Source organism: Gobius niger, assembly GCF_951799975.1.
Source record: "Gobius niger genome assembly, chromosome: 8".
NCBI classification, from domain to species: Eukaryota; Metazoa; Chordata; class Actinopteri; order Gobiiformes; family Gobiidae; genus Gobius; species Gobius niger.
The window spans coordinates 4439170-4462677 of NC_136859.1; the positions used below are offsets into that span (position 1 = coordinate 4439170).

The following is a 23508-nucleotide window of genomic DNA, read 5'->3' on the forward strand; positions in this document are numbered from 1 at the left end:
ATTGCTGATTGGTTTAGTTCATTGACCATTTGTGCGCGTTAGACCCGCCCTGCTCTGTTACCAGACTAACTTCCCTGTGTAGAATGGACAGGGAATAGAAACAAAAAAATCTGATTACTGTTGTAACTAAACAAAAAGCTTGTGTTTTAAGTATATCAAAATGTATTGATAATGATTGCTAGTACTTATTGCATTTGTTTGTTGCAAAAAAAAAGACCCCAGGAAGAGTAGCCAAAACAGTAAACAGTAGTTATAACAACCAATGATTATTTGTTACCATCATACAGAGGAAATAAATACAATTGTCTTGTTAATTTATGATTCCATATATTTATTGATACATTTATATATATTTTTTTTTTCAAGAGTTACTACATTCACAAACTCATTAATTTCAGTTCCTCCTTTAGAACGACATTTTGCTCTTTAGTTCTTTAACGTGCCTGTTATTGGCTTCATTCACATGCTCAATCACCTGTAATCACTAAATCAAATTCAGTGCACACAACTGAAAGTAATTCAATACAATCTTCAATAAACTATTCTGTGGGGTTTTGTTAATGGTCATGTAAAGTACATGTAAAGTAAATCTCAATTTTTACACCCTCTTTGGTTTTGGCGCGTTTTGGACACAAAATTTAAGTGAATTGGACGACACTCAATCTGAACTGCTGTGTCTTTGTCGAGCCATGTCTACGTCAAAAAACTAAACCCTTTTTTCCGTCGTTCTGCATCTTCTAAAATTTACTTTGCGGCACAGAAGCTTCTATCAACTTTGTGCTGAAGTGTGAGAGAAAACAGTTAAACTTACGCGACGAATGCTTTCACGCTGAATCATCACAGTTTAGCATTAGCCTGGTTAGCCTCACAGTTTAGCGTTAGCCTGGTTAGCCTCACAGTTTAGCATTAGCCTGGTTAGCCTCACAGTTTAACATTAGCCTGGTTAGCCTCACACTTGAGGTGCTTCCTGAAAAACTCCTGTATCTTCCTCCACAGCAGCACCTCGGCTCTTGCGTGGGCCGCGGGTTCTCCTCCCCAAAGCATCACCATGTTTACAACTCCATGGAACATAGACACTTCAAACGGTGAGAACGGAGTGTCCAAGATGTGTCCCGCCTGAGGGTACGAAACCGCCTCAAAGTTATTCCTCCCGTGACGCTTCAGCCGCTCCACCATCTGCTCCATAAACGCCACACTGTCCCACTGCAGGTCGTCCTCCGAGGCCACGAACAGGAACTGAGCGCTGGCCTTTTCTATGGGCACGACCGAGTCTCGGTGCTCTGCGGACGTCGGGATGGGCAGGGCGTTTTTGACCATATAAAGGTCAGAGGTCAGGGCGATGCATTTGGACAGATCAGGTTTTAGCGCTGGGAGGATCTGCTGTTGTTTGTAGAAGAGCGGCAGTTGAGCGGCAGCGTTGCAGCCGTTGATCGAGACGACGGCCCCAACGCCTCGCACGAACGCGGCCAGAGACAGAGCCACGTCGGCCCCTTTAGAGAGGCCCATGACCCCCACCTCCGCACCGCCCACCTGGAACACAGCACAGAAGGTTACTCCAGGATCACGTGGCCTTAGCCAAACTGTATCGTGTTCTGAGTTTACAATCTCACAAAACTTTCTCTCACAAGCCCCACAGGTCGAGTTACGAAGTTGGATTTTCATTAAAGCAGAACAAAGTGAGCTGTGCTTAGAGCTCCTCCTGCTGGTCACTTTTGAGAATAGCACTGTTTTAAACCCCCATCACCATCATCACGCAAATCTTCGCAAAATAGTAAATATTCAAACACAAGACAACATTTTCCTGGTATACACAGAAAATTGCTTTGGTAATTTGAATGTTCCGGTGTGAGTCGGGCCCTGGTGTGAGTCGGGCCCCTGGTGTGAGTCTGGCCCTGGTGTAAGTCGGGCCCTGGTGTGAGTCGGGCCCTGCTCCTGGAGGAGCGTCTACAGAAGAACTGAGCAGTTCAGACTCAGACCTTGCTGTGCTGCAGTAGATACTGCACGGCCGCCTCGTACTGATCCAGATGAAGCCGCTCGCTCTTGTCCAATTTGCGGTTGAAGACCGGGACAGTCATCACCACGAAGCCTTTGTTTGCCAGAAGCCCCGCCCTCTTCTCTGACGGGAAGGTGGAAGGGTTGAGCACCGCGGGAAACGGCCCGGAGCCTGGGACAACAGGACACATGTTAAAGAGGCCTGTTATTCTCTTCAACACTCGAAACCAGGTGTGAGCTCCAGGACTGAAGGTCAAGGTCAAAGTTTATTGACACTGCTCACAAAAACTTAGGGCATACTCAAAAAACACATCCTGGATGTCAATCAATTCGATTTTTCGGATGAAAATCTTTATTCATAGTGTAGGGCAGGGGTGGCCAACTAGTCAGAGACCAAGAGCCGAAATTTTCAACCTTGATCCCGTGAAGAGCCACAAAGGCACCAACCATTAGCGAGATCCCGGGGCTTTAGTTTATTGTGATTAAATAGAATGTGACCGTTTTATTTAATCCCAATAAACTATAACTTTATGTCTGGCCTTTTTCTCTTTTTTTTTAATAATTGTGTTAGATTGAATGGTTTTACTCCTCACCAAGATTGAAATACATGTATATTAACTGAAATTTTGTGCTTTCTGCTCTGACTGAGACAGAATTAGATTTTTTTTCTTTTTTTTTTAATGCTGGGGTGTGTTTGTATGTGGGGCCCTGCCCACTGAGCCCCCTTCTCTGATTCACCCCTGGCCTGTGCGCTCAGTGCCTGCAGCTCAGTCCTGACTGGACTGTGCAGAGAACGCACTCTAGGCTGCACAAAGTTCATAAACTTTAACCAGGAGCCTCTGGAGGACGTCTGAGAGTCTGTTTTCAGCTTGCATCTGTTACAGTTTCTGTCACATGTGAAAGGAAAGTCATGATGTCGCGCTTCGCATCATATGCTTTATTAGAGCTCCGCTTTTTTCCATTTCCTAATTTTGATCTTTTTCTGTGAATATGAAGCCAAATTACATCAAATAAAGAGTAGCTGATCAGAAACCTGAAGAGCACAGAAGCTAATCCTAGTGCCACGATCTGCCTACATACCGATTCAACCTACATACCGCTTTGAGTGAGGCTGTACGGGCACCTTTTACACGCCGCCTCGAAAAGGAGAGAGATTCGGACTCTCATTCATGTGTGTAGAGATGGAAACAGGGTCTGTAGGACTATGGTTGGATTTTTGGTCAAAGACTGTTACAGTTTATGGGAAATATTTACCAATTATTTTGCAAAGAGCCGCATTGTATTAAACATCTCCAATCATGCAAAGAGCCGCACTCTGATTGGCCAAGAGCCGCATGCGGCTCGAGAGCCGCGTGTTGGCCACCCCTGGTGTAGGGCAATGTGTTGAGACCAAAATAACATAAGAATGATAAATGGAAATGAAATTCTCAGCCCCTGGAGGTCTGGATCCAAAATTATAGTCAAAATCAAAGTGACAAATCTGGTCACTGGTTGATCCAAATTCTGCAGAAATTCCTCCAAACGAGTCTGTATCATCCTCAGTCGTGTGTGTGGCCTCCACGTGCCTGAATGCACTCCCTACAACGCCTGGGCATGCTCCTGATGAGACCACGGATGTCCTCCTGAGGGATCTCCTACCAGACCTGGATTAGAGCATCAGTCAGCTCCTGGACAGTCTGTGGTGCGACGTGGCGTTGATGGATGGACCGAGACATGATGTCCCAGATGTATCTATTGGATTTAAGTCTGGGGAACGGGCAGGCCAGTCCATAACATCAATACCTTCATCATGCAGGACCTGCTGACACACTCTTGCCACATGTGGCCTGGCATTATCAGGCATCAGAAGGAACCCAGGGCCCACAGCACCAGCATATGGTCTTACAATAGGTCTGAGGATCTCATCCCGGTCCCCAATGCCAGTCAGGGAACCTCTGGCTCGCACATGGAGGGCTGTGCGGCCCTCCAATGAAATGCCTCCCCAGACCATCACTGACCCACCACCAAACCGGTCATGCTGGATGATGTTGCAGCAGCAGAACGTTCTCCAGGGCGTCTCCAGACTCTGTCACGTCTGTCACATGTGCTCAGGGTGAACCTGCTCTCATCCGTGAAGAGCACAGGGCACCATTGGCCAATCTGCCAATCGCTGTGTTCTCGGGCAAATGCCAATCGGGCTGCACGGTGTTGGGCAGTAAGCACCGGCCCAACTTGTGGACGTGGGGCCCTCATACCACCCTCATGGAGTCGGGTTCTGACCGTTTGAGGACCAACATGCACATTTGTGGCCCTCTGGAGGTCATTTTGTAGGGCTCGGGCAGTGCTTCTCCGGTTTCTCCGTGCACAAATGAGCAGATAGCGGTCCTGCTGCTGGGTTGTTGACCTCGGTCGGCCCCCCCCAGGTCTCCTGGTGTACTGGCCTGTCTCCTGGTATCTCCTCCAGGCTCTGGACACTGCGCTGGGAGACACAGCAAACCTTCTTGCCACAGCACGAATAGACGTGCCATTTTGGATGAGCATCACTCCCTGAGCAGCTTCTGTGGGTTGTAGATGCTCCTCATGATGCCTCTAGTGGTGAGAACACTGGACAAATGCAAAAGTGTTCCAAAAATACGGTACGAAGGATGAAGACAGGGAAATGGTCTGTGGTCACCACCTGCAAAACCATTCCTCTTTTGGAGTGATCTTGCTAATTGCCTCTCATTTACACCTGTGTCTGTTTAATTTCCACAACACCAAGTGAAACTGATTCACAATAAACGTGGCTTCCTAACTGGACAGTCGGATATCCCAGAAATTTTTGTGAGCAGTGTATAAAGCACATTTAACATACAGTTGACACGGCCCAAAGTGCTGTACATGTTTCAGTGAGAGACAAATATATATATATATATATATATATATATGTACATCAAGGACAAGGCTCCGACAGATGACGTGCTCAGTGAATGTCTCAGACAATGGGGAACAGAAGATGAGGTGCTGGAGGTCCCGTCATGGGAGGACAAGCCCCTACACGGCATGTACCACCGAAACATAACTGAAGTGGCGGATATACAGAAATCCTACCAATGGCTAGACAGAGCCGGACTAAAGGACAGCACAGAGGCTCATCATGGCTGCACAGGAGCAGGCCTTGAGCACCAGAGCAATAGAGGCCCAGATCTACCACACCAGACAAGACCCCAGGTGTAGACTGTGCAAAGAGGCCAATGAGACAATCCAGCACATAACTGCAGGGTGTAAGATGCTGGCAGGGAAAGCTTACATGGAGCGCCATAACCAAGTGGCTGGTATAGTGTACAGGAACATCTGTGCAGAGTATGGGCTGGAAACCCCAAGGTCAAAGTGGGAAACACCTCCAAAGGTGGTCGAGAATGACCGAGCCAAGATCCTGTGGGACTTCCAGATACAGACGGACAAAATGGTAATGGCGAACCAACCGGACATTGTGGTGGTGGACAAAGAGCAGAGGAAAGCCATTGTGGTCGACATAGCAATACCAAGCGACCTCAACATCAGGAAAAAGGAACACGAGAAACTAGAGAAATACCAGGGGCTCAGAGAAGAGCTGGAGAAAACCTGGAGGGTGAAGGCATCAGTGGTGCCCGTGGTCGTTGGGGCACTCGGGGCAGTGACCCCCAAACTGGAGGAGTGGCTCCAGCAGATCCCAGGAAATACATCAGACATCTCGGTCCAGAAAAGTGCAGTTCTAGGAACAGCAAAGATACTGCGCAGAACCCTCAAGCTCCCAGGCCTCTGGTAGAGGACCCGAGCAGGAGGAAAAAGAGACCACCCGCGGAGGGTGAGGAAGAGTTTTATATATATATATATATATATATATATATATATATATATATATACACAGTACAAAATAACAACATGGAATGCTCAACTCAGCTCGTGTTGAAAGCCAACGCATAGAGGCGTGTTTTAAGAGTGACTTAAAACTCTGGAGAGCAGGTGATGTTGTGACGTCACCAGAGAAACATAACTGTTAATAAACAGGTTTGAAGAAATCACTATCTGTTAAAAAGACATTTTCAGTCATTCCACTCCTGGTTCTATTCAAAAACATTAGACTGAGTAGGACACAGACCTGGGGGAGTGAAGAGGACCCCGGTGAAGCCCTGCCCCGTCACAGTCTGTCTCTGGACTCCGTCTCCCAGAATGCACCTCTCGTTGGTCTCCTTCGCCAGTATCTGCCCGTCCTGCTTGTCGACCACAGAGAAGTGGACCACGTGTGGACTCAGGGCCTGGTTTTTGAAGAATCTTGCATGTGGAACTTCTGGGCTCAGGGACCAGAACAGACCCATGGGCTGGACCCCGCTGTAGGAGCCCCTGAGGGGGGCGTCCCGTGACACGTGGACCTGAGGCAGAGGAGCGTGACAGGACGATAAGAACATTTTGACACATAACCTCATCATTAATCATCTGCACAGCTTTGAAAACATTTCAGTCCAGAGTCAGTGGATGAGCTCAGACTGTGCTTTTAAAACACGTGTGAACACTTTTAGTATTAATGTGTGTGAAGCTGCCAGGATTTGCCCTATGCAAAGGTCCGCTCTGGCTGCAGTAATGAGGCGTCTCGGACGCGTGTCTTCCAAAACAAAGAATACTGTATTTCAAAGGTTTATTTGGCAAACCTCACAGCCATCGACAGGGACACAGACTTCAGACTCCATAGACACTGGACACGGTCAAAAAGATGTATGCCCCCATACTGCAACACCTGAGTGCCCCTTCCTCACCCCTTATATAGGGCAGGTAATTATATCAACACACACAGCGCCACACAGTGGCAGGAGGATCAAACATGGCTGAAATGGCTCCAACAGTGTGTCTCATTATTCAAAATGTAAATGTTTAGAAACACAAGGTTTGATGTTTGTAGAAAAATGTCTTTATACTTTATGGATCAGGTCTGTGTCGCCATCTGGTGGCCACGCCGCGCAAAGTGATCTGCTAGAAAATAGCCCCTCAAAATGCGATCACTCATGTGATGCAGGTCAGTTATATTCCAAACATGATGCTATGGACACAGACATTTATATGGTTAGTCTGGTGTTATCAGTGATTTGCCTCAGGTGCTCTGTGGAGCGGGTCAGACTGTTTTTAATGCAGGCTAGCTGATACCATAGAAATACACTAGCCTTGCACTAGCCTAGCGCCACGTAACTCTTCAAACATAAGAACTGCATGAATTACAAAAAAAAAAAAAATATCTCCAGAAATCAGCAACACTCTGGATAACTAGGAAATGAGGCCCTATGTCAAAAATCCTGAAATATCCCTTTAAGCCACAACAGGACCACATGTTTTAGTTGTAGTTTTACACTTATAATCACTAGTTTTAGTTTCATTCTCTTGATGCTCTTGCATCATACTTTACAGTGGGGATAGGGTTTGCGACAGAGCACTGAGATGGTCCACAGCACTACTGGCAAAACATTCAGTGGACTGTTGGACCCAAAGTTGAATAGTTTTGGAGGAAAACACAACGTCATGTGTGGAGTAAAAATGGAACAGCCCCGACATCAAAACCCTCCCCTCACTGTGGAGTCTGGAGCAGGAGAATCATGTGTGGGGCTGTTTTGTTGCCTCAGGGCCTGGACAACGTGCAATCATCAATAGAAAAATCAATTCATACGTTTATCACGATGTTTTGCAGAAAAGCCTGAGATGTGAATAAGTGAGTCCACCCGTGTAAATAGCTGACTGACTCTTCTTTTGCAGCAATAACTGCTTTCCTGTCGTTGCAGATTAGACGCTCATTTCACTCAGAAGCTATTTTTTCAAGCAGACACTGTTTAATAATTGATAAGTGATGTTAATAAAGCTCGGACCACATTTCGTGACCAACTTAGGCAGAAATGTAAGAAATTCCACACGGTGTACTCACTTTTTCCTCCACTGTAGCCTAATGCATAATGCCCCTGTAAGGACTGGTCCTGATGAAAGTTGATGGATGAATCTGTGTGCAGTACCTGTCCGCTGTGGTCCGCCCTGAACTCTGCCCAGGAGCTGAAGCTGGAGCCCTTCTCGTCGGTGGCGCTGGCCCTCAGCACCACGTCCTGCTGCGAGCTCAGCCCCGTCACACGGATCTGCAGCGGGTCGTCGAACATGCAGCGAGCGCTGGGCAGGAGGATCAGACGCAGACGTGAGGACATCTCTGTAACACCAAGGAGACGAAGACGATGAAGACGATAAACTGGACCAGCACTGACCACGAGTGTAAGGAGAAACTCTGCAGGTAAAGAAAAAACTAAACAATTAAAGAGATACAGAATCTGTTTGAAGCTTCTGAGGGACAACAGAGAGCTTCCTGAGCAGCTGCATCACTGTGTGGTGTAGTGACAGAGCTACATGAGAACATAAAAAGTTCACAAAGAAAGACCTTTGGATGTTCTGGACAATTCAGTCAAGTTCAGAATGGTTAAAAAAGGCAATAGGCCCGAGTGTTGAAGAGCCGAACCAAAAGGTGCGGATCAAAGCTTCAGGTTTATTGCAAAATTTAATGAAAAATAAGTGTCTTTGGTCAAAACATGTGAGGATTAACCTGTAATGAAAGTCACAACAGAACTCCTGCAAAGCCAGTGTCCAGTCTATGGAGCTCAGGAGGATATGGACATCTGTGTTTGGAGCTAATAGCAAACATTGTCCATAAACTAACACGAGCAAAACATAATACAAAAGAGCCGTGGAACAACTTCATGAGCTGCTGATTCACTACTGGTGAACACATGTATCACACTGTAGTGTTCCAATGCTTTTATGGGAACATTAACCTCAGTGTTTTACTTTTTAAAGTCTCCATGAGTTTATAAAGTCAAATGAAAGCCCTAGTTTAGTCCTTGTTCAGACCTGGCTTTATGTTCATGTAGTTTAGTCAGAGGTGATTCATTCTCATTCACATTGTGAATGTTGTGACTAACAAAAATGCTAAGAAAAATGCTAAAAGCAAAGCAGTTCTTAGAGCCTTTATTAGCACAAGATGACAGAGTGAAGACAGTCGCAGGAGAGTCTGCAGGTTTAACAAAACACCAAGCTGGATCATCATGTTTCCACACAATATACTGCATTTTGCCTGAAATAAATGAATAAATGAAAACATGAATGAATGAACAGGATTAGGTGATTTGACCAAAATAAAATCTCAATTTCGTTTGGATAAATGATTTGTCAATTACCAGTGCAGCTAATTTGATTGACGATAGACTTACAAGAGGTTGCTGATCTTAAAACTACTCAGAGTCCATTTATCTTTAGATACATTACTCAATTATCTAGAATTGTTGTTTCTGTTTTTAAATATGCCTTATCTACTCTTACAAACTTGATAGTAAGCTAGGAAGCTTTCACAGTGTTTTACTGCCTCAAGCTCTGCTGTGACCCTGAACAAAGGGAAAGGGGCGGAGTTAAGCATATCTCTCAGCTCAAGGGGAGAATATAGAGAATCCGCCCAGGGTGAAAGACAAACAAAGCACAACACACAGCCCTAATAAAGTAGGAGATACTGTTTTTTTTTTTTTTAGATTTTCTGCCAATTTCACAGCCTTAATATCATTTCAGTAATTTACTCAACAAAAACAAAACAAACACAAACATAGAGCGCGGCCAATCATTCAAAAAATAATTTAGATTAATCCAATTGGCGGATATTCTGTAAATTCTGCATTTCCTGTTAAAGGAGAGCGCTCTCTTTTGAATGAAGGTGGAAAAGGCTGTATGGAGACTCCCTGCGATGGCGTCACTTGTCAGGCCTGAAATCAATCGTTGTGGGTTTTCTTGAAAAAGATTTCAATTTGCTGTTTTTTTTCCCGGCCAATGCACCAAATTGTGGATGTTGTGGCTAACAAAAATGCTAAGAAAAATGCTAAAAGCAAAGCAGTTCTTAGAGCCTTTATTAGCACAAGATGACAGCGTGAAGACAGTCGCAGGAGAGTCTGCAGGTTTAACAAAACACCAAGCTTTTATACCAAAGGAGCTGATCTATAAGGTCTTACATCAAAGCATTCTTTAACAGGACACTAAAACAGATATCTTTAAACAGATGTCGTAAATACAACTGTAACAACAATTGAACAACTGCAATCCAACCTTATTGCATGGTCAGCAGGAAGGCCAACTTAGGTCAACAGGAGGAGGAGAAACAACTGTTATCTCACTTTAAGCTAAGAACATATTATATATAGAAAACTGAAAACAAGAAGACACATATTTCCACAACATTTAGTCGAGGTCAAGTGTTTTTCAACTTGTACTTGAATATTATTTTCCACACAATACTTTTTACATCTACTTAGTATTAATATTGTATAAGTATAACCGCACTTACTTGTATTGGGCAACAATGGTCGTCTTATGGAAAGGTTGAAGGTTTGGATTCTGGATCCAGCAGGTGCAGATGGTCGTGTCCTTGGACAAGACGCTTCAGGTTCGTCTGTGTGTGACTGCAGGTGAATGCTGCATGCTGGGTAAGTTTATGTCCTGAGTTGCTCCCGAAGACACATTAAACAGATGACTCTTCCCAACTCCTCCCCATTGACATTATTGACAATAGAAGTTTCCTTCATTAAAACATTTATAAGTAACCAGGTTAACTAATGAGCATTTAATGTCCAAGGCCAGACTGTACGAATGGATTAGTTTCAAGTTTCAAGTTTAATGGTTTTGTATAGCCCAATATCACAACAGAAGTCGCCTCACAGCTGCAACAAACATCAAGGCAATAAAACAGAGCAATAAATATGACAATTAAAAGTTCAGGTAAATATAATGGCAAATATAATATCCAATAGGAGGTAGCGACGAGCGGCGTGGGCGTCCCCCGTCCTTAGACTCTCCAGCACGGCAAGGAAAAACTCAAAAACCCGGCAGGAGAAAAGAGAAACCTTGGGGAAAACCACAGAAGAGGATCCACTCCCATGGACGGACAGGCTATAGAGACCCAGGGCCGAAGGATCCCTCAGCAGACGGGCCAAGATCGCAGACCGTCCAGTCCTCAGATTCCAGAATGCCGGTTCCTCCGTTCGATCTAGACAGGCACTCCCGAGGGGGGGCAGGAGACACCATGTGAATAGTGATGAACAGACTACAGATAAATTAAATATTGTATCATGATAAGACAAAGTCTGCAGTAAGAAGAAGAGGATAGCGCTCAGTGGACGGTACTTCCCACAGCAGTGTTTCTCCTATGGCAGCTTTACTTCAGGCTGTGGGTCAGAGCTTTACCAAACTGACCTGATTATAGCTAATTCGAAGAGGTACGTTTTGAGCCTAGTCTTAAATATAGGGACTGTGTCTGCTTCTTTAACGTGGGCTGGGAGTTTATTCCACAAAACCGGAGCTTGGAGCTAAAGGCTCTGCCTCCTACAGTCATTTTGGAGACTCGAGGAATCACTAGTTGCCCTGAGTTTTGAGAGCGGAGTCTCTGGTTGGCTGATATGGAATGACAGCGTCTTGGAGATAAAGCGGAGCTAAACCCTTTATGGATTTAAATGTGAGGAGAAGGATTTTAAATTTTATTCTAAACTCAACAGGAAGCCAATGGAGAGACAAATGCGTGAATACGTTTTTTCTGCATCGCTCTTAGTTAGGATATTTCGTATTTTAGTAATGTTGCGCAGGTGAAAGAACGCTATTTTACAAGCCTGGTTTATATGTGTTTTAAAAGAGAGGTCTTGGTCAAACAGTACTCCGAGGTTTTTTACTGTTGTGCTCGTTGATGTGCTAATATTATCCAGGGAGATGATCTGTTGAGATAAAGACTCTCTCAGTTTTTGAGGGCCTAATATAATAACCTTGGTTTTGTCCGGGTTAAGAAGGAGGTAATTTCATCCATGTCTTAATGGCTTTTACGCAGGAGCTAAGTGTTTCTAATTTATCTGTCTGACCTGGTTTTATCGATAAATACAGATGTGTGTCGTCCGCATAACAGTGAAATTTTATATTGTGATTTCGGATTATGTTACCGAATGGAAGAATGTATAGTATAAATAAAATTGGCCCGAGCACTGAACCTTGTGGCACCCCATAGCACACTTTGGAACAAGGTGAAGACTTTTGGTTTACATTAACGAATTGTTGCCTGTCACATAAATAAGATTTAAACCAGGAGAGGGCTGTTCCCCTGATGCCTACGCCACATTCTAACCTCTGCAGGAGAATATTGTGGTCGATTGTGTCAAAGGCTGCGCTGAGGTCTAACAAAACTAGGATTGAAGCTAGTCCGGCGTCAGCTGCTAATAACAGGTCGTTGGTAACTTTGACTAAGGCGGTCTCTGTGCTATGATAACTTCTGTACCCTGACTGACATTTTTCAAATAAGTTATTGTTCTGTAGGTGACTGCAAAGCTGCTTAGCCACTACTTTTTCAAGGACTTTTGAGATGAAAGGGACATTAGATATGGGCCTATAGTTGGCTAAAATGTCAGGATCCAGACTATGTTTTTTCAAAAGTGGTTTGATAACAGCGTATTTAAAGAACTTTGGCACATAACCGTTTTCTAAAGACGAGTTAATTATTTTCAATATGGTATCTGAGATTTCAGGAGTAATTTCTTTAAGGAGTTTAATTGGAATTGGATCTAGAAGACAAGTTGAAGGTTTTGAGGACATAATGATTGATGATACCTCAGCCTCATCTACAGTTATAAACCTGTCTAAGACTTCAGATGGAGTCAATGACTCAACTAGGTTTAGATCAGGATGAGGGGTTAGCCGGGCCACAGTACTGAAGAGAAACCTAGGGTTGTTTTTATTTGCTTCAATTAATGAAGAGTAGTAGTTTGTTTTTGCTTTCCTCATGGCTTGCTTAAATGCGAGTAGGCATTTGTTCCAATATCTAAGAGATTGTTCAGTGCACGAATTGCGCCATATCCGTTCTAATTTGCGAGTCTTCCGCTTAAGCGCTCGTGTTTCCGCGTTGTACCAGGGGGCGACACACCTTGGCCGAATAACTTTCTGTTTCAGTGGAGCCGCAACATCAAGGGCAGTTTTTAACGTGAGCATAACGCTGTCCACATACTCATCACTATCATTTAAATCAGTAAGCGAGCTATTCTCTGTAATGTTAAAGACTGGTTGGATAATTTCTTTAAATTTTAACACAGATTATTCAGATAGTGTCCGTTTTAATTTAATTTTATCCTGTGGATTAGTGTAATCTTCAATTAAGAAATTGAATGTAATTAGGAAATGGTTAGAAAGCGCAGGGTTTTGAGGGAGAACGTTTAGGTTGCTAATTTCAATCCCATATGTCAAAACCAAATCAAGGGTGTGTTTATGACAGTGGGTAGGTTTATTCACATTTTGTGTGAAGCCAACCCCGTCCAGCAGGCACTAAATGCCCTGCTCAGACTGTCACTCTTATTATCGACGTGGATGTTAAAGGTCCTATATCATGCAAAATCGACTTTTTGGAGCTTTTAGCCATGTTGTTGTGCTATTTCCTTATCAAAAACACCCCCAGAGTGGTTTGTGGCTTCATTCACGCAGCTCTCAGTAATCCTCCTGAATCCTGCTCTCTGAGCAGCTGCTCCTCCCTCTCCTGGTGAACGACTGAGTGTTCAGTTGTGTCGTAACAACGGAACGGAAGTGCTCAACGTCTGTAATGTAATGTCTTAATTCTATGCTTACAGCCTGATTTTAATGTGTAAAACAGCGTTTTCATTATTTCGGTCGTAAGAGAGAAACAAAGAGTAAAAAATGTGGCCAAAACAAACACATCCCTGAGCGTCTGAACAGATCAGTCATGTTTGCGCTGCAGCTGTGAAGATGGAGCTCGTTACCTACTCTGGACACACCTGTTCTTTATTCTTAACTAACGATAATGTCACGGACGGAGAAAAAGAAGCGCGTTTGGCTACGAGGACGAGGAGTTTATATTCAACCTTTTTCAAGAAGAGGCCACTCAGCTGTTTTTTTCTCCGGGATTCAGCGACTATCAGCCAAAATATTGTTTTTCTGTGATTGTCACTGATGGATCTTTGGGGAACCTTCGCCAGAATCAAAGTGGATTAACTTTTATAACCAACGCGAGTCCCATAATGTAAACAGCGATGGAGCAGAGGGTGAGTCAATCCAAACGCGGGTTAGCTTGTGTGTTAGCATATTAGCATGTGTGTTAGCCATTTATGAAGCTGTGTTGCAGATGTCAACTCCATATAACTGCATCGTGAAGTAACTTCACTTATTGTTGTTTATTTATATTACGGGAAAGTTGTATGTGCGGAGAGAGGGGGCGGAGTTAACTGGATCAAAGCGTTGTGTCTTCCGGGTTCGAAAAATACCTCCAGAAAACACTTATATTTATCACAAAAATGAGTGCTCCATAATGGTAGAGGTATAATATATCATATAAATGCCTATACTTAACTTTGGAATGGCTAAAATAGCATGATATAGCCCCTTTAAAATCACCCACTATTATAATTTTATTCCAGTCCAGCTCTATGCTGGCTAAAAACTCAGAAAATTCTGCTAAGAAGTCTGAGTAGGGGCCCGGAGGCCGATAAATAATTGCTAGTAGTAAAGCTTTTTGATTTTTAAATTTGGGACAGGTGAGAGACAGCGTTAGACTTTCAAATGAATTAAACTTTAGGTAGTTTTTTGGATTTAGAACAAGATTAGAGTGTGATATCGCTGCGACCCCACCACCTCGGCCAGTGGTTCTAGCTGCTTGAAAATTGACATAACTAGGAGGAGTAGATTCATTAAGCCTAACATAGTCGTCCTGCTGAAGCCATGTTTCAGTTAGGGCGAGAAGGTTAATGTTGTAATCGCAAAGTAAGTCATTAACTAAAAGGGACTTCGAAGAGATTGATCTAATATTCAACAACCCAAACGTTATGTGCTGAGCACTTTGTTTATCGTTTTGTTTAATGCTTAGTTTACTTTTGGGTATTTGTATTAGGTTATTTGGTCGTACACCAGTGTTTGTTTTGTTAGCTTTTGATATTTTAGTCTTTGGTTTACGGAGGACAGACACAGTCTTTATTTGTTCTGAAGAATCTACACACTTGATTTGTGACAATCCGGGAGCAGGGTTGGTGGTTACAGAGGAGCGTTCTACACTACTGCTCTGCGCCCGGAGCTCATATCTGGACCGTCAATTTAGGCCGCGACTGAGGCTATCGGCCACATTCTTAGATAAAAGGGATGCACCATCCAAATTTGGATGTATGCCATCCCTGCGCATGAGCTTGGGCTATCCCCAAAAGGCGCTCCAATTGTTGACATATCCAACATCATTTTGCTCGCACCATCTAGACAACCAGCAGTTGAATGATAAATGTCTGCTATACATTTCATCATTGACCAAGTTGGGCAGAGGACCAGAGTATATTACGGTATCTGACATCGACTTCGCCAATTCACACACCGCGCCTACTTGCAATTTGAGAATCTCTGACTGTCTCCGCCGAATATCGTTACCACCCGCGTGGATCACGATCTGACGGAACCGCCTCCCTCCCTGCTTTAAGCGCCTAAGGTTATTCTTCGATGTCACCAACTCTGGCCCCCGGATAACACCTAACCAAAGCTGCTGGGATCTTCACATCCCTAACTATGGAGCTTCCAATCACCAGAGTATCAGGTTCAGCCGGTGTGGCGCTGAGGGGAGAAAACCTGTTCTGGACGTGAAGAGTTTGGTGCGCTACGGGTGTGCGCTTTGTCCTTCCCCCACCCCTGCGGCTACGGTCCCTGTCGCTATCTGACTGTAGCTAACGCTAGCCTTCACCAAAACTCCGGCCAGCCGCTCCTCTAAATCGGACACCCTGGTCTCCAAAGCAACCACTACACTACACCTAACGCAACTACTCCTATCGTCTTTGAAAGAGGCAGGGTTCTGACTCGACATACGGCAAACTGAGCAGAACAGCACTAAAGAGGCAGAAGTGGACGGGGCAGCCATGGCTAGGCTTGCGGGCTAAGCTAGCCAGCGAGCTACCACGTTACGGAGAAGAGAGAGAAGGTAAATCCACGCAGAAGTGTTGGTTCAAGCGGAGAATTGGGTCCGCGGAGATAATGGGTCAAATTAGATCTATAACAAGCTAGAGTGGACTCTAAAGCTACGTTTAATACGTGGATTAACAATAGTAACAGAGAGTTCAACTTGCTCACAACGAGCGTCAACACAGAATACACTCACCGGATGTGACGTCTCCACGTCGTCATTAGTTATGGAGGAAGGAATAAGAATGCCCCCACGGCACAATTAATAATTCAGCTGAACATTTTGCTTTATAGTCATTACACTTTTGGGGAAGAATCCATGAGACTTGGACAATTCTCAGTTTGTCCCAGATGTAGATTCAAGACTTTATTTTATCAGGGCTGTCAACTTTTCACTCAACTTTGGAGTGAGACCCCTTCACCTGGACCAGCAACACACAAACATCTGCAAAGAATTTCAGAAGTGACAATGAGCTCATGTTTGTGGGCGGAGCCTCAAACATGAGCAACAACTTTATATCTTCTTTTTGTAGCACAGAAGACAGTGGTCAGTCAGAAACTCCACATATTTTTTAGAGGTCATTTTCACACCTTCAGGGATCCTAAATGGGCCGACCAGCTCTCTCCCCATGATTCTGGCCCAAAACATGACTCCGCCCCCTCCTTACTGACGTCACAGCCTTGTTGGGACATTGTGGCCATTCACCAACCGTCCACTACTCCATCCATCTGACCATCCACGGTCACACGCCGCTCATCAGTGAACAAGACTGTTTGAAAATGAGTCTTCATGGATTTCTGTTCATGAGCTTCAATTATTAGTTATGGGGAGGCCGGATAGAAGGTTTATGCACAACTGCAGCCTCTTGAGGGTCCTACACCTTGATGTTCGGGAGACTCCAGAGGCACCAGCAGCTTCAAATACCTGTTTGCTGCTTTGTAGCAGCTGTTCTCTTAATCCGATGTATTTGTGTGCTCTGAATCAGTTTAAGTTTAAGAAAATTAGGTTCTGGCCCTAAAGTTGTTTTTCACGCGTCTAAAGTCCAATGCATTAGCGGCTACATGGAGGTACTGCAGCAACGGCGGAGCAATGGCGGCCTCTAGTGTCGTCGTTTTAAAGCAGAGCAGCCAGCGTCCATTGTTTGGGATTCAATCTGGGTAGTCCTGACCTTTAACCTGGACCAGCATGCTTTGCGCTTGGTGAGATGCAGAATCTGCTTGCTGCTGATTGGTTTAGTTCATTGACCATTTGTGCGCGTTAGGCCCGCCCTGCTCCGTTACCAGACTAACTTCCCTGTGTAGAATGGACAGGGAATAGAAACAAAAAAAAAATCTGATTACTGTTGTAACTAAACAAAAAGTTTGTGTTTTAAGTATATCAAAATGTATTGATAATGATTGCTAGTACTTATTGCATTTGTTTGTTGATAAAAAAAAGACCCCAGGAAGAGTAGCCAAAGCAATAAGCTGCTGACATAAACAGTATAACAACCAATGATTATTTGTTACCATCATACAGAGGAAATAAATACAATTGTCTTGTTAATTTATGATTCCATATATTTATTGATACATTTATAAATTTAATTTTTTCAACAGTTATTACATCCACAAACACATTAATTTCAGTTCCTCCTTGAGAACGACATTTTGCTCTTTAGTTCTTTAACGTGCCTGTTATTGGCTTCATTCACATGCTCAATCACCTGTAATCACTAAATCAAATTCAGTGCACACAACTGAAAGTAATTCAATACAATCTTCAATAAAACTATTCTGTGGGGTTTTGTTAATGGTCATGTAAAGTACATGTAAAGTAAATCTCCATTTTTACACCCTCTTTGGGTTTGGCGCGTTTCGGACACAAAATTGAAGTGAACTGGACGACACTCAATCTGAACTGCTGTGTCTTTGTCGAGCCATGTCTACGTCAAAAAACTAAACCCTTTTTTCCGTCGTTCTGCATCTTCTAAAATTTACTTTGCGGCACAGATGCTTCTATCAACTTTGTGCTGAAGTGTGAGAGAAAACAGTTAAACTTACGCTACGAATGCTTTTACGCTGAATCATCACAGTTTAACATTAGCCTGGTTAGCCTCACACTTGAGATGCTTCCTGAAAAACTCCTGTATCTTCTTCCACAGTTGCACCTCGGCTCTTGCGTGCGCTGCGGGTTCTCCTCCCCAAAGCACCGCCATGTTTTCAACTCCATGGAACCCAGACACTTCAAACGGTGAGAACGGAGTGTCCAAGATGTGTCCCGCCTGAGGGTACGAAACCGCCTCAAAATTATCCCTCCCGTGACGCTTCATCCGCTCCACCATCTGCTCCATAAACGCCACACTGTCCCAGTTCAGGTCGTCCTCCGAGGCCACGAACAGGAACTGAGCGCTGGCCTTTTCTATGGGCACGACCGAGTCACGGTGCTCTGCGGACGTCGGGATGGGCAGGGCGTTTTTGACCATATAAAGGTCAGAGGTCAGGGTGATGCGTTTGGACAGATCAGGTCTTAGCGCTGGGAGGATCTGCTGTTGTTTGTAGAAGAGCGGCAGTTGAACGTTAGCGCTGCAGCCGTTGATCGAGACGACGGCCCCAACGCCTCGCACGAACGCGGCCACAGACAGAGCCACGTCGGCCCCTTTAGAGAGGCCCACCACCCCCACCTCCGCACCGCCCACCTGGAACACAGCACAGAAGTTACTGTAGAATCACGTGGCCTTAGCCACACTCTATCGTGTTCTGAGTTTACAATCTCACAAAACTTTCTCTCACAAGCCCCACAGGTCGAGTTACGAAGTTGGATTTTCATTAAAGCAGAACAAAGTGAGCTGTGCTTAGAGCTCCTCCTGCTGGTCACTTTTGAGAATAGCACTGTTTTAACCCCCCACCATCATCATCACTCAAAGCTTCGCAAAATAGTAAATATTCAAACACAAGACAACATTTTCCTGCTATACACAGAAAATTGCTTTGGCAATTTGAATGTTCCGGTGTGAGTCGGGTCCTGGTGTGAGTCGGGCCCTGGTGTGAGTCGGGTCCTGCTCCTGGAGGAGCGGCTACAGAAGAACAGAGCAGTTCAGACTCAGACCTTTCTGTGCTGCAGTAGATACTGCACGGCCGCCTCGTACTGATCCAGATGAAGCCGCTCGCTCTTGTCCAATTTGCGGTTGAAGATCGGGACAGTCATCACCACGAAGCCTTTGTTCGCCAGAAGCCCCGCCCTCTTCTCTGTCGGGAAGGTGGAGAGGTTGAGCACCGCGGGAAACGGCCCGGAGCCTGGGACAACAGGACACATGTTAAAGAGGCGTGTTATTCCAGGACTGAAGGACAAGGTCAAAGTTTATTTATAAAGCACATTTAACATACAGTTGACACGGCCCAAAGTGCTGTACATGTTTCAGTGATAGACAAATATATATATATATATATATATATGTATATATACACAGTACAAAATAACAACATGGAATGCTCAACTCAGCTCAGCTGAAAGCCAACGCATAGAGGCGTGTTTTAAGAGTGACTTAAAACTCTGGAGAGCAGGTGATGTTGTGACGTCACAAGAGAAACATAACTGTTAATAAACAGGTTTGAAGAAATCACTGTCTGTTAAAAAGACATTTTCAATCATTCCTCTCCTGGTTCTATTCAAAAACATTAGACTGAGTAGGACACAGACCTGGGGGAGTGAAGAGGACCCCGGAGAAGCCCCGCCCCGTCACAGTCTGTCTCTGGACTCCGTCTCCCAGAATGCACCTCTCGTTGGTCTCCTTCGCCAGTATCTGCCCGTCCTGCTTGTCGACCACAGAGAAATGGACCACGTGTGGACTCAGGGCCTGGTTTTTGAAGAATTTTCTGTGTGGAACTTCTGGGCTCAGGGACCAGAACAGACCCATGGGCTGGACCCCGCTGTAGGAGCCCCTGAGGGGGGCGTCCCGTGACACGTGGACCTGAGGCAGAGGAGCATGACAGGACGAGAACATTTTGACACATAACCTCATCATTAATCATCTGCTCAGCTTTGAAAACATTTCAGTCCAGAGTCAGTGGATGAGCTCAGACTGTGCTTTTTAAAAAACTTTGAGCATTTGAGTGGTTGTATAAGCTACGCAGCGGCGGAGTGATCTGCTAGAAAATAGTCCCTCAAAATGCGATCATTCATGTGATGCAAGGTCAGTTATATTCCAAAAAATATTCTATGGACACAGACATTTATATGGTTAGTCTGGTGTCCATGGTGTATCACGATATTTTGCAGAAAAGCCTGAGATGTGAATAAGTGAGTCCACCCGTGTATTAAATAGCTGACTGACTCTTCTTTTGCAGCAATAACTGCTTTCCTGTCGTTGCAGATTAGACGCTCATTTCACTCAGATGCTATTTTTTCAAGCAGACACTGTTTAATAATTCTTGTGAAGTTAATAAAGCTCGGACCACATTTCGTGACCAACTTAGGCAGAAATGTAAGAAATTCCACACGGTGTACTCACTTTTTCCTCCACTGTAGCCTAATGCATAATGCCCCTGTAAGGACTGGTCCTGATGAAAGTTGATGGATGAATCTGTGTGCAGTACCTGTCCGCTGTGGTCCGCCCTGAACTCTGCCCAGGAGCTGAAGCTGGAGCCCTTCTCGTCGGTGGCGCTGGCCCTCAGCACCACGTCCTGCTGCGAGCTCAGCCCCGTCACACGGATCTGCAGCGGGTCGTCGAACATGCAGCGAGCGCTGGGCAGGAGGATCAGACGCAGACGTGAGGACATCTCTGTAACACCAAGGAGACGAAGACGATGAAGACGATAAACTGGACCAGCACTGACCACGAGTGTAAGGAGAAACTCTGCAGGTAAAGAGCAGAAAAAACTACACAATTAAAGAGATACAGAATCTGTTTGAAGCTTCTGAGGGATGTCGTGGATTTTCTCACCCAATGTTAAAGAAAAGCTTAAGAGATGTTGTCTAGTCAAGATGTGAGGTTTAATACATATATATATATATATATATATATATATATATATGAAGAACACACAAAGCTGTGCATCAGAGTTCTGCCCAAGTCAGCTTTGGCATCACCTTATAAAGGTGAACACACCAAAGGCAGAACAGCATGACAGGGTCAGGAGACCGTTGGTGTGTTTATGCAGATCACCAGCGTCACATGTAAATACATGGGGAGACAGACAGTGGGATGTTGATGTAATCAGGAAAGGCCTTTTGTTTAAGGGCCAGGCCGTTTGGGCCTATTGTGTCTTTAGATGTAAAAAAGGATCTTGTCTGGGATGCAGAAAGCCGGCACTTTCTGGTGGTGAGTTGAAGCTCAGCGTGTCATCAGACGAGAGGAGCCTGGTCTTGTGTATTGGCCACACTGTGGCTGGTTTGAGATTATAGTAACTCTGACTAAAGTTGTCACAACAGGGACAATAAAGAGCTTCCTGAGCAGCTGCATCACTGTGTGGTGTAGTGACAGAGCTACATGAGAACATAAAAAGTTCACAAAGAAAGACCCAGACATCAAGTCTTTGGATGTTCTGGACAATTCAGTCAAGTTCAGAATGGTTAAAAAAGGCAATAGGCCCGAGTGTTGAGGAGCCGAACCAAAAGGTCCGGATCAAAGCTCCAGGTTTATTGGTCAAAACATGTGAGGATTAACCTGTGATGAAAGTCACAACAGAACTCCTGCAAAGCCAGTGTCCAGTCTATGGAGCTCAGGAGGATATGGACATCTGTGTTTGGAGCTAATAGCAAACATTGTCCATAAACTAACACGAGCAAAACATAATACAAAAGAGCCGTGGAACAACTTCATGAGCTGCTGATTCACTACTGGTGAACACATGTATCACACTGTAGTGTTCCAATGCTTTTATGTGAACATTAACCTCAGTGTTTTACTTTTTAAAGTCTCCATTAGTTTATAAAGTCAAATGAAAGCCCTAGTTTAGTCCTTGTTCAGACCTGGCTTTATGTTCATGTATTTTAGTCAGAGGTGATTCATTCTCATTCACATTTAGTCGAGGTCAAGTGTTTTTCAACTTTTACTTGAATATTATTTTCCACACAACACTTTTTACATCTACTTAGTAATAATATTGTATAAGTATAACTTCACTTACTTGTATTGGGCAACAATGGCCGAGCAGGTCGTCTTATGGAAAGGTTGAAGGTTTGGATCCTGGATCCAGCAGGTGCAGATGGTCGTGTCCTTGGACAAGACGCTTCAGGTTTGTCTGTGTGTGACTGCAGGTGAATGCTGCATGCTGGGTAAATTTATATCCTGAGTTTCTCCCAAAGACACATTAAACAGATGACTCTTCCCAACTCCTCCCCATTGACATTATTGACAATAGAAGTTTCCCTCATTAATACGTTTATACGTAACCAGGTTAACTAAAGAGCACTTAATTGGCCAGGCTCCACGAATGGATTAGTTATGGAGGAAGGAGGAAGAATGCCCCCTCGGCACAATTAATAATTCAGCTGAACATTTTGCTGTGAAAATATGGACCTGAATTTGGCTCGACTTTACTGGACTGTGATAAATATGTTTATTGTTCGCCAGAAAACAGGTAAAAAGACTGAAAAATTGTGATTCCCATGAGAGGTTTTCTTCCCTCTCGGCTTGGCCACGCCCCCTTGTGTGACGGATTACCATCATGTCATGGTAAAACTGGGGGATTTGGGGAGGATTTTTGTAGGTTTATGATTTATAGTCATTACAGTTTTAGGGAAGAATCCATGAGACTTGTTGGGACACGGTGGCCATTCACCAACTATCCACTACTGCATTGATTTGACCATCCAGGGTTACACGGCCTCATCAGTGAACAAGACTGTTTGAAAATGAGTCTTCATGGATTTCTGTTCATGAGCTTCAATGAACAGTTCAGGGGAGGCCGGATAGAAGGTTTATGCACAACTGCAGCCTCTGGAGGGTCCTACACCTTGATGTTCGGGAGACCCAAGAGGCACCACCAGCTTCAAATACCTGTTTGCTGCTTTGTAGCAGCTGTTCTCTTAATCTGATGTATTTGTGTGCTCTGAATCAGTTTAAGTTTAAGAAAATTAGGTACTGGCCCTAAAGTTGTTTTTCACGTGTCTCAAGTCCAATGCATTAGCGGCTACATGGAGGTACTGCAGCAACAGCGGAACAATGGTGGCCTCTAGTGTCGTCGTTGCAAAGCAGAGCAGCCAGCGGCCATTGTTTGGGATTCAATCTGGGTAGTCCTGACCTTTAACCTGGACCAGCATGCTTTGCGTTTGGTGAGATGCAGAATCTGCTTGTTGCTGATTGGTTTAGTTCATTGACCATTTGTGCGCGTTAGGCCCGCCCTGCTCCGTTACCAGACTAACTTCCCTGTGTAGAATGGACAGGGAATAGAAACAAAAAAAATCTGATTACTGTTGTAACTAAACAAAAAGTTTGTGTTTTATGTATATCAAAATGTATTGATAATGATTGCTTGTACTTATTGCATTTGTTTGTTGCAAAAAAGAGGACCTCAGGAAGAGTAGCCAAAACAGTAAACAGTAGTTATAACAACCAATGATTATTTGTTACCATC

General features: G+C 44.4%; 2 protein-coding genes across 2 annotated transcripts; both read right to left on the reverse strand.

Moving 5' to 3' along the window:
* Positions 1-921: 921 nt before the first annotated feature.
* LOC306966697 (acyl-coenzyme A thioesterase 1-like) lies at positions 922-8162 on the reverse strand (the record flags this gene model as incomplete). The annotated part of the gene is made up of 4 exons (XM_079561510.1): positions 922-1530; positions 1977-2164; positions 6092-6362; positions 7980-8162. 4 exons carry the CDS (start codon positions 8160-8162, stop codon positions 922-924), a joined length of 1251 nt encoding a protein of 416 aa, XP_079417636.1.
* A 9858-nt stretch (positions 8163-18020) lies between these two features.
* LOC306966698 (acyl-coenzyme A thioesterase 1-like) lies at positions 18021-20709 on the reverse strand (the record flags this gene model as incomplete). The annotated part of the gene is made up of 4 exons (XM_079561511.1): positions 18021-18629; positions 19040-19227; positions 19631-19901; positions 20527-20709. 4 exons carry the CDS (start codon positions 20707-20709, stop codon positions 18021-18023), a joined length of 1251 nt encoding a protein of 416 aa, XP_079417637.1.
* Between the last annotated feature and the right edge of the window lie 2799 nt (positions 20710-23508).